This window comes from Galleria mellonella, unplaced genomic scaffold, assembly GCF_026898425.1.
Source record: "Galleria mellonella isolate WM207_F2 unplaced genomic scaffold, CSIRO_AGI_GalMel_v1 utg72, whole genome shotgun sequence".
Taxonomy (NCBI): Eukaryota; Metazoa; Arthropoda; class Insecta; order Lepidoptera; family Pyralidae; genus Galleria; species Galleria mellonella.
In genome coordinates, this window is record NW_026442144.1 from 1,600,352 (window position 1) to 1,612,645 (window position 12,294).

The 12,294-nt window shown below is 29.6% G+C and overlaps 1 protein-coding gene and 1 long non-coding RNA gene across 4 annotated transcripts; one reads left to right on the forward strand and one right to left on the reverse strand.

The window, feature by feature from the left end:
• Positions 1–1,816: 1,816 nt before the first annotated feature.
• On the reverse strand, positions 1,817–9,479 carry LOC113517003 (interaptin-like). Of its 3 annotated transcripts, XM_052900910.1 has the most exons (5): positions 8,022–8,231; positions 7,694–7,820; positions 6,523–7,515; positions 5,385–5,615; positions 1,817–3,207 (listed from the first exon to the last, which is right to left on the reverse strand). In XM_052900910.1, exons 3-5 carry the CDS (start codon positions 7,459–7,461, stop codon positions 2,362–2,364), a joined length of 2,016 nt encoding a protein of 671 aa, XP_052756870.1. In that variant the 5' UTR covers positions 7,462–7,515; positions 7,694–7,820; positions 8,022–8,231; the 3' UTR covers positions 1,817–2,361. The 3 variants fall into 3 exon arrangements, with proteins under 3 accessions (XP_052756870.1, XP_052756871.1, XP_026757317.2); XM_052900911.1 differs by lacking the exons at positions 7,694–7,820; positions 8,022–8,231 and adding an exon at positions 9,459–9,479; XM_026901516.3 differs by lacking the exon at positions 7,694–7,820 and having other exon boundaries at positions 8,022–8,275.
• LOC128202044 (uncharacterized) lies at positions 8,119–12,032 on the forward strand. The gene is made up of 2 exons (XR_008253573.1): positions 8,119–8,256; positions 10,739–12,032. It is a non-coding gene; the product is annotated as an uncharacterized LOC128202044 (long non-coding RNA).
• Positions 12,033–12,294: the final 262 nt, after the last annotated feature.

The window sequence follows — 12,294 nt, forward strand, 5'->3', positions numbered from 1 at the left end:
AAAGCTTTATAAAACAGATAGGAATTAAGAACTATTGGATCGGTTTTTTTTCTTTAATACGTCACATTTAAGCCAATAACATAGTTTTTGGGAAGATTCTGAAAATTTATTAATTAATTATAATACTATATCCATAGTTTCCATCATTGAATAATTAATTATATACATAGTTTATTTTTCAGTTTAAAACAACTTGATTCACGCACTTATTTAGAGGTTAGAATAGTCGTGTTTACGTCCGCAGTAATACACGCATACGCGGTTTCTCGGTACCAACGTTACTGCGTCCTTAAATAAATAAATTTTAGTGATCAAAATGTAAATTTTACTAAATTTTTGTATGTAAAAAAGGGTTGTCTAACTTCTAAATATAAAACATATAATAATTAGGATTAATAATAATTAAAACAAGAAAATCCGCAGTAACTAATACCTACACCCGCAGTAATGCCCACACTTACCCTACGAACGTTATTTAATACACAGTGACGGCCATGATGTCCTTCATGCGTTGCTATTCAAAAGGATTATTATTTCTCTATATTCTGATTCTATTTTTTATTGTCATATTCATATCTCGCCCTTCAAACCGAAACATAGTTGCGTCTGAATAGAAGATATACAATTGGGACAGAGATTTCACTAAGGTTGTTAGACAGCTTCGTAAACATTATATGCACCTTCTTGTAGAATTGCCTTATTACTACTGCGTCAACCGCGTCCACAAAATCAGCATAACACAGGCAACATCCACTCTTAATACATACCAACATACATTCATTGCCAACCTCACACACCACTCTCTTCGAGTAGAGTTATCCCTCTTTGTTGATGATATACTGCTCTGAGCGCCTACCATCCACGCATCGATCAGACAAACAAGAAAACAGCAGCAAGAAGCCACAGATTCGCTAGAAAACTGGTTCGCTGGAAATCCGTGGCGGATCGAGAGAAATCGCCGTGATCTATTTCACTTGGGCATGACGCTCATGTATCCCACTCTTAAAAATAACACACCCATTCTCTGGGTAAATGAGGCCTTAGTATTACCTTAGTATCAATCTTGATTCCAAATAAGTTTGGTAATATAATATATCAACCATTGACATATATTTCGCGAAACATACAGAAAGATATAGGTGAATTAAGAATTTTTATTCAGGAAATCTTTTAACATTAGCACAATGAGACAAGACAATACTGAAGGCAAGAAGTAGGCACTTTGAAACCGTCTTCAAAAAAGATTCAATCTTGCAACTGTATTTTTTATGTACATCTTCAACAATTTTGCATCGTTTTGAAATTTGTTTACATTAGTCCTTACATTAAAGATTTCGCTGTGATTTCAACTTGACATTTTAATTTTAGAGATAAGTTTAGGAAAATGGTACGTCAGAATCGAAACCTATTACTTTTGTGCCTAAACATCTTCAAGCTGTACGTAAGTAATAATAAGTTAAGCTTCAAGTCAACGGTTCGCGAATTGCTCGCTCGCTCGCTACCTACCACACCGGGTTCACTAAACTCTACAATAAATAATAATAAGTTTATTTCAAAATAAATGTTACAAACTGCTCCCTAAATAGGTAAATCTTGTACTTTAGGATAAGCAGTTAGGATATTACATCTAAAAACAATGTCAAGACAGTAACGGACAATTATTATGAGATATCTGTGGCGTTTATTCAATGTATTTATGAGTATCTCATATATAATTCCATTGAATAGGCGCCACAGAGAGCCACTTATGCTTTTCCGATTCTCAAAATGGACAGTAATTTATAATCACAAATGGTAAAAAAAAACAACCATAAAATAAATTGTACATATTTATTATATTACCAAAATTACATATTTACATTTCCTTATTTCCTTTATTATTACCTATCAATAGCTTGAAATATAGATATTAAAAGATGAAATAACAATGATGACCAAAACTTGTTTTCAACATTTTACAAAATTCTCGGCCTTTGCTTTTTATTTTGTAATTTTAGGGTTTATCAATAAAAAGCATATATATTATTTTTTTTTACTAAATTTATTTATTTATTTACTATACATTTTTTGAGAAAAAAAAATTAAATCATTTGTTTATTGTGTGTTCCGCCAGCATATATCGAAAGCGTCCATCCCGTTTTCATGGCATACACTTTTAAATATCGATTCTAGGAATTTTATAATACAAATAAACCTATTTTGTAAAAATATATAATAGTCAAATTTAATAATAGGTATAATGATATTACTGTAAAAAATCTAAATATTGTTATTGTATATTTCAGAAACTCATACATGTGAGCATGCTAGTAATTTATCAATAAATAATAATACAATTTATTGTATTCATATTATTAATCATTACACTTCAATAAGTTTACCAGAACAACAATTACAAGGATAAAAGTTTTTGAAATCAACATTATTTTTGTTAGGGTCAAATAAACAATTATTTTTAAGATGCGAAATCAACTTAATTACCTTTTGTAATTCTTTATGTTTTGATTCTTCTTGAAAATAAGATGATAATTCTTTATCGTCAGCAAATGTTGTTAGAATATTATTTAACTCTTCTATCTGGTTTTTAAGTTTATCACATTCCTCTTGGAAAATTTTTATTTGGGCGCTTCTTTCTTCATCACGTTTTTTTAATAAACTTCGTTGCTGTTGATATAATGCGACATATTCACATATCGTATCAGTTTCATTTTGCAATTGCATTATTATATGTTCTAATCTGTGCTTTTCATCTGATAAATCTGCAACTTCTTCCATTATTTTTAGGAAACGTTCCTGAAGCTTTAACATGGCGTCATCATTCTGATAAGTTAAATGACTTTTTGTATTTGATGGCTCAATGAAAGAACCTTGTTGTTCATCACTGCAGTGATTGTATGTACATGCACTCACATTTTCTTTATCATTAAGTTCGAGGTTTTCCGGAAGATCAGACTTATTTTGAAGTTCAATTGGTTGAGGTTCTGTACAATGTTTTTCTGATTGCTGGATTTCACGAGATTGTTTTTCAAATTCTCGTTCAAGATTCCGGTAAGCGGTTTGTAGTCTAATCATTTCTTCATCCTTTGCCATTAGTTTTAAATGTATTTCCTTTGACTTTTCATCTACTTCAGCTAATTTAATGGTTAGTTCTCGATTCAAATATTTTTCTGCTGCCAACTTTTCAGTAAGTTCCAACTTATCACTGCTCTGTAAAGTTAAATGTTTATTTATATCAATATATATATGTATTGATGGATGAAAGTATGTATATTAGTATAGTGTGCCTTTAAGCCTAATTAACAAACATTCAGATATTTTTACAAACTTTTACATTTATAATAATTAATTAAAATCTCGTATAATACGAGAGAGGGAGAGAGAAAAAAAGAGCAGAGGTTCCCAAACTTTTTTTCTTATAGATCAATTTCAAAATTTAGCTGGTTCTAATGGACCCCCTACAGCTAACTTCTACCATATTCCCAAAATTCAATAAAAATCTGAAGGTTAGATCTAACTATAGAAATTTGAGTTACGGCTGAGTTCCGCCCACGAATTAATAGTTTTCGAAAAAAAAACGAGAATTGATTAGGTAATTAATTTTACTTGTGCTGTGAGTGGATGTCAACTTTATTTTTTTGACATCTACTCACAGAAAAAGAAACCCATCAATTCTCACTTATTTAATTTAAAAAACTCCCCATCGAAGTGGTAAAAATAAAAAGAAAAAGTCTAGACTCCAGACGTAAAACGTCCCTAGACACAATTTGGTTGAATTTCAATTATCTTGAAACAGGTAGTTTTAAGTTTCAATTATGCTGAAAGATAAGTTTTTGTATAATATAAGTTTTCACATAAATCAAAATTTTATAAAAATTTGGATTTATGTGAAAACATTTAAACTTGGCTAAATATTGTTTCTATTATTTTGTGTTGTATTTATTTAAATATGTAATTATTACACTATTAATTATTAATGTTATCATGTTACATTGTAATATAACAAAATTTTTGTGGACCCTTGTTTATGAATTATGAACCCCCATTTATTTGTCACGCTAACGTAGACCCCCTGTCGAGTCTCTCGTGGATCCCTGGTGGTCCACCTGCACCACTTTGAGAACTAAGGAATTAGACTCTGAATTGCAAATGAAATTGAATATTTTCCTTGCCAACCTCTGATGCACCCTAGATTTAAAAGCGCTTTCAGCTATAGACAAAGTCATGTCTAAGAGAATATATGCGTTTTTTTTAAGGGGTGAATGAGTATTCAAAAATGATTAGAATTAAGTTTATGTAAATTAAAAATATTTATTTATTTAAAATACAAAGGTTTCAATTTTTTCAACTATTTACTACATATTGGAATATCATTTTAATATTATTACTAATAAATGTTGCTTTCTTTTTTTATACTGTCTTTTAAAGTCGAAGTTACAGCTCTCCACTGTCATCTCACTGTTTATATAGTAAAAATACGTTACAAGTTCTCCTCTTTTTATCTACTACAAAATTGAATATTTGTGTACAATTTAAAAATATTATATATAATATAGCCTTGTTAACCATGTTCCTAAAAGTGGCTAATAAATTTATTCTACTAATATCATAAATGTGAAAATGTATAAAGATGTTTGGATGTTGTAGTTGCATGCTTAAACTAACGTAACTACGTCTACCTCATTTGTGTTTCTGATTGAAGGAATACTGTCACATTCAAGTGTGTGATATAGCAACGAAATTACTGGGTACAGAAACATAACATCTTAATCCTCACGGTTTTGTAATGTATGAGGATATCATGGGCGACGACTGTGTCGCTCTACTATATTATATATGCTATACTATATATACTATACCCTGTTGTCACTGTTCACATCTATAGGTGACAGTTACCACTATTCATCAGATGGGTCATCGGTGTTTTGTCATTCTAAGTTGCAAAAAATATTTGCTATTTAATCATGCTTAAAGAGCTGGACAGATTTTCATGAAAACTGGTAGATGAATAGTCATTATATACAATATCATAGCACAGAGGATACTTTATATACAGAATCATGTAGGAAATTATTAGTTAAAAATAAATGTAAATATCAACATTTTTCTAAAGTATGACAATAACATTTGTGAGAAAGAGACATACAAAATTTACACATGATAAATTTATATATGATTTATTCATCATGATCATATAATATACTGTCTACTGATGAAAACAGGTCATAAGGAGGGGTTTTGCCAATAGTTTAATAAGAATAATTTCTATTCCTAATACAAAAGACATAGAATCACAAACTGTATGATTATGTGAAGAATTGATATAAATATCAAAACTAGTAATCCTTGGATTTGCCAATGTTGTATTATAAATAGGATTCTCTTACCATTTTGACATAAGCTTCTTCCAAATTCTGCATATCACTTTTCAATTTCTTATTCTGTTCAGTAGCCCTTTGTGCAGCAACTTTATCACTTGCAATGTCTGCATTTAATTTCAATATGTCATGTTTATGTTCAGTATCTTCCATTTCACTTAATTGTTTGATTTTAGCTACACTTGCCAAATATTTTTCCTGTATTTCTTCATATTTAATTTTAATATCTTCCAATGTAGCCTGCAAGTATAATAGATTCAGTTCACATGGTTAGTGTTCTTGGTTTATGTTAACATTCAATTGATGAACTACCACATAAAAGACTTGCCTAAGTTAAGATTGATTTTTGTGTATAGTGTTTGTCTATACATCTGGCAGGTACACAGTTTTAGATTAGATAATCTATAACATTTTATTGTACAAAAAAAAAAAAAAAAACTTGTATATATTTTCTTTCTGATTTTGCTATATATATTTAACATCTTGAGCAAGAGGGAAAAAAATTGTTAGTAATGGTATCTAACAGTCCTGTTGCTAGTGATATACTCTAATAGGTTGACCTCCATATTCTTATTGAAAATCATTGTTTCTTTTTAAATTCATCACAATGGGCCAATTGACCTACCATTAGTGATAGGCCAATATATAATATATTGATAGTGCAGGTGAGGTTACCATTCTATTCACCCATTAGAAAGCACATGAGGCATTAACTCAATGCGAACATTTATTGAACTGTATTATGTATGTGTAGCCATGAGATCCCGACAAATAATAGGCCACCCCTTCCTTTCCCATGGGTGTTGTAAGAATCAACTAAGACTCTCCCTTAGTTGATTCTTTGAGGGATGGACAGCAACACCCCTCTTAAGACATCTCTAAAAGCCTAACTGCGGTTGCCAACCTGCCTTTCAAATATGGCAACTACAGGCAAAACTCCCCTTATAGGGAAGGCTTATGTTCAGCAATGGACAGTTAACGGAAATAATAATAATTTTGTATACTAATATCAAACAGTTTGCAAGAATATTACAAGTAGAAGTAAGTATTTAAAATTACAGAATGGTGTTTTGTCTATATTTTATTTTCATACCCCTATAGGAATATAAGAGCTTGAAAGTTTAACTAATGTTGTATGTATTCTTACCTGTAGGTTACTGTAATTTTTCTCTAGCTCTTCAACATTGGTTTTACTTTTTATATCTTTTTCAACATCTTCATTTTTTATACAATAATTTTGTAATCTAATTTCCATGTCACTTATCTGCTCAATCAAGCTAGTCTCTCTGTTAGATAAATTCTGTAATTCTTTGGACATATTTTCATTTTTTAACATAACTGATTTTAGTTGTTGGTTTAACTCATTCACATAATGTTCATAATGCACACTGATCTGATCTTTTTCTTTTTGTGACATTTTCAATTGCTGTTCTAAGACTGCAATTTTTTGTAAAATTTCCTCAGTTTGAAGTGAATTGTCATTTTTGATAGTAACTTCAGAATTTGTGCCGTTTGTTAATTGCTGAAGTTGTAATTTCATTACGTCTAATTGATTTTGAACATTGCATAATTGGTTATGGAGCGTGGCATTTTCTGTCTCTTTTGCAGTTAACATAGTTTTAGTGAATTCTAACTGTTCTGATAAATTATTGTACTGATCTGATAATGTTGATTTAATTGTTTCCAATTCAGTAATTATTTTATCCTTTTCAAGCAACTTCTCTGTTAGAATTTTATCTTTATTACAAAGGACATTATACTCATCCTCTAAGTTATGATACTTCTGTTGAAATGCATTATAATTCTGAACTGTTAATGTATATTTATTTTCTAATTCATTTAATTTCTTCTGTTGTTCATCAACTTGCATCTCCAAATTTCTTTTCTGAGAAATCAGAATCTCTGTAACATTTACATCTGGTTCAAGAGTTTGGACATTTTGGTTTAAATTATGGGATTCTATCACATTATGAATATGTTGAATTTCTTCCATATTGTATGAATGTGAATTAATATTTGGATCAGGTTCATTATTTTGTATGACAGATTGTAGATTATCCTGAGGAATATCAAATTCTGTTATCATTACTGCCTCTTCTTTCTGTGAAGATACATTCTTTTTCACTTGATGATCTTTTAACTGAAAGAAAATTATAGAAATAAAATTTAATTGTTTTTATAGGAGAGTAAGGCAAACAAGCTGCCCATTGATTTTATTGTTAGTGGCCTCTACAAACAATGAACTTCAGCAATATGAGAAGAGTATGTTTCAAATTACATTTTATAAATTATTAACTGTGCACAATCCAAATACCTACTTAATTTTTTTTTATTTACTACTCGGTAGCACCACCTGGGCCAACGGGTTATGCTGGCAGGACACCAGTGAGGAATAATAGGTGAGAATGAAAAAGCAGGTTAGTTAGCTCACTGTGATGAATACACCTGAAATTCAGCATAATGGTTTCCAAGATTGGAGGTCGACCTAAGAGGGTATATTGCTACCAATGAAACTGGTAGTCCGCATTACATTACAGTTTGTGAGTAAAGAAAATATTTGCTTAATTTTAAATGAAGCTATTGCAGCAATGTTCAAAAAAAGTAATACTGTAAAGAATAATAGTTTTCTTGATATTATAATTATACCTTTTTACGAGCTAAAGCTAATTTAGCAGCTCTAGAATCCATTATGTATATTTTATCGTTAACAAGTTTTTAAATTCTTGCAGATATGGCAGTAAACTATACAACTAACAAGCAAGACTAACATTACTAATCATAACACAATCACAAATATTTAAATTAAAATAAACATTATTTCACAATAAAATTGGCAATTCTGTATATAAAGAAAAAGACATCAAATCTAATAAGTAATTAGGTATTTATCACTACATTATGTTGAGAGTTAGCACTGCCTTTGAATTATTTTCTACTTAAATCTATGCGATCTACTGTCAAAAATATTTATATATATATATATATATATATATATATATATATATATATATATATATATATATATATATATATATATATATATATATATATATATATATATATATATATTAACCCAATAATGGATGAATTAAATGTCATTTATTCAATATGTAATATGGAAATGAAGAAACTAGATCGAAATCAATATTGATCTTCGTCTAGTATGGGCAACTCCTTTTTACCGTCATCGATATCCCGAGGGACCGAATATATAGATATCAGAGTAGTTCGGATATTATTCATGCCTACTTTAAAGTATATAATACTGAACTGGTTGCACAGAAACATTAAAATGGTATTTTTTCCGAAGTTACTCGAGTCTGCATCTAGGAAACTTCTACGTGTACAAAAACTAGTTAAGAAACATCACAGTGTAGCTTACTAGAGTTTGGCTTAGTTTACATTTTTTTTATGCAATTTAGAACGGCAAACAAGCTGACAGTCTACCTGATAGAAAGTGATAACCGTCGCCTATATACATAAACAGTAACATAGACATTACATTTATTTATTCGGTATAACAAATAGTTTTTATCAGTTAATTTTAATAGTTGTAAATATTAGTTAAAATGGGTATTACCAATATTAATTCTGTAATAAAATAAGTTCTTGAATTGTAATAAAATATATTTTTCATATGAAATAAAAAAATATTTGAGGTCATTGGCGACTAGCAATGCATGACTTTACTAATCAAACTACTAATTATTTGACTGAGCAAATCATTGGGATTATTAAAATGATTTTTAAATCTTCGACTACTAATGTCAGCATAATATAGAATCTATAGGGGGGAAAGGGATTGTTAGCATTGGAGTTCGACGTTGCTAGCAATAGCCCTATCAGGTCGACCTCCACGTGGTTCCCTCTGGAAACCATCGTGAACAATTCTTATTGAATTTGTCACGATGGGCTAACTGACCTGCTTCATCCTCAACTATCATCCCTCATTGGTGCCCCGCCGGTGTATATCAGTAGCGCGGGTGGGGTTACCATTCCATTATCACCCATTAAAAAAAAATATAGAATCTATATTAAGTCACTTTGTATTATTTATATTATAGATAATACAGAGTGGCTTACCAGATTGATGATGAGAGGTGGAATGGAAGTAGATAAATATTATTCACTGGAGTATCGGGTGCACTTTAGGGGAATTTTGACGAAGACCAGACAGATATACACTTATTATTACACGATTTACGAAGCACAACAGTTTATGTTTACACATACGTTAATTCACTTTTTTCACGAGAGAGATGATGGATGATTACACTAGCAGCACTAACAGCCCTAGTAACCACTCAGACTTTTTACTAGTGCTATCCAACCTTAATACAGCATATTACTAATGTAGTCCAACTACTAATTTCATTCATTAATAGTTGTCGATGTACGAGGCGATTCGAGCGTTGGAATGTTTTTTTTTTTTTTGTAAATGGGCAAGAATTTTGCCAATTTAACTTTAGTAACAGTTATCAACTTTTCATAGATGTATTGCAAGTAAAGTTTTAGTAAAAATTTATTTATACCAAATTGCGATAGTTATTATTACAGTAAGTGAGAAAGTAAATTATTAGGCAATAATTATTATGTTTATTAAAAATAGGTGTAGGTGAATATTGATCGTTATTATATGTAATACAAATGAATGCATAGGAAAGTGATGTATTTTTTTCGTCGTCAACATTGTCATTCAGTAATAGTAAATGCAGGGAAAGGACTTTGTTATAATTATTACTAATTAGTAATGAGTCACTAATATACTAAGTTCCATAATCAAATGTTTTTCAATCGAATATGGAAATTAGTATATTACTAATATAATAGTTGAATTACAAAATTTGTAATTACTAATTATAAATTTAATAATAGCACTTCTGGATGTTTATTTATTTTCAATTAAACATAATTATCAAATACAAACTATTAGTTTTAAACCCTGCCTACTACTAATCTTATTCCTACTTATGGGGAGTAAAACACAATACAGTGAAAGGTTTATTAAACTTACAAACTATAAGAAAACATACTTAGGTCTATTATTTACAACTATAAAACGTCACAATTACAAAATTAATGTCGTAAATAACTATAAATATAACAAACACATGTAATGATAGAATGTGCTAGTGCAGCACTGTTTCATGCCCACATTTACTTTTTCCACACATCATGTGTAATCATATTTCCGTTTCGTTTTTGTAATTTCTTTGCCGGTCTTTTAGTTTGTAGTATGTTATACTAAATCTATAATTTAGATAGTGAAGCAGCTGTAAGATTGGCTCAAAACTCAGCCTTTTAATGTCACCACAGAACAAAGCACATTCAGCAATTTTTAATTCAAGAATGTATCATTACAGGACATCTTGAAGTCCTGAAAACTGATGGAGAGAATCAACTAGCTGACTTCTTTACAAAGCCTCTCTTTAAGCTCAGATTTATACAATTTTGCAAACAAGCTGGATTAAAAGAGGAGACTGGATTTTAAGAAGAGGTTTTTGTCTAATGGCAATAGAGCTCTTCTTTATCTACGTGTTATCTAACAGCTTGTTATTTTTAAGGTTTTGTTAAAACAAATTATTTTACTACAAATATATGTATTAATATTCTATTTTAAATTCGCGTTACATTTCCTGTTCCCTTTAATTTCTTAAAGATGAACAGTACCATGGACATAACAAAGTATACTGTTTTGACCATAATACCCTCAATGCGTTGCCATTCCTGCGGACTAAGGTGTAATACCTTTGTACTCTATATATTCACCATCCGTTTCCTATCCTTCAAACCGAAACAGCTATGCAAACATAACTGCTTCACGGTAGAAACGAAAACACGAAACTTGGCAAAATATGATAAAAATCGATACAATGGAGGTGATTTTGAAATGTCATTTCTCTAAATTTATCTATAAACCTAATATTATAATGTGATAATTTTGCGTAATTATTTTTTTAATCATGATTCATTATAAAGTATATAAAAATATAATAATTTTGACTTAAATATTTTAGAATTTAATTTCAATCATTTTGTAATGGAGATTTCACTGTGATATCACATTGAAATTTTAATTTTAGAAATAAGTTTACAGAAATAGCGTCTTCTAGTGAATATGTTAAAGTTGTTATAGGTAGGTATCGATTTGGACGAGTAATTTTGTAATATGTAGTAATTTGATATTTGGGTAAAAATAAAAAATATCACCTGGCAACCCTAAACACTACTGTCACTGTCATTCATTATATAGGTATTATTAGTGTCAATTTATTCGATTTGAAATTGTTCTATGACGTTGACTGTCCAGTCTTTCGTAACTTCTATATTAGTTTTAAATGTATGGATTTGGTCAGAAAATATTATGCCAACCTTAAGTTAAATAATGAAATCACAATAGTGCCAACTTAACTAACAAAAATACTGTCAAATGCGATACAAATGGCTGCCATCCAAACTATTCGTGTAACAGTTTTAGCTTTGTATTTCATATTTCTTTTTATTTTGACGTAAAAATTACGACTCTATATAATTAATACTGACACAATTACAAAGACTGCTCTCGAAATAGTGTTGAATACATGTGTTAACTATCAATAATATTACGAAATTGAGAGGTAATATTGTATAAAATAATAAATATATTTAAGAATATTATCGTTTGTTTTATTTTTGTCAAAGAAAATCTTCATCGAAACGTGCAATTTTTCATAAAATTTATATATTTTTTTTATGACATGATTCGCGTTTTAGTGAAATATTTACTTTTTTATTAATTTATTAATGTAGAAAAATTATTTAACTATAGTATCATTATAACCCTGTTTGTTTTCATTTTGAACATCAGGCCAAAATAATAAGAAAGGTTGATTTTTTGTACATTGGTGAGATATTCCTGACCCAGTCGGTTTACGTGGTT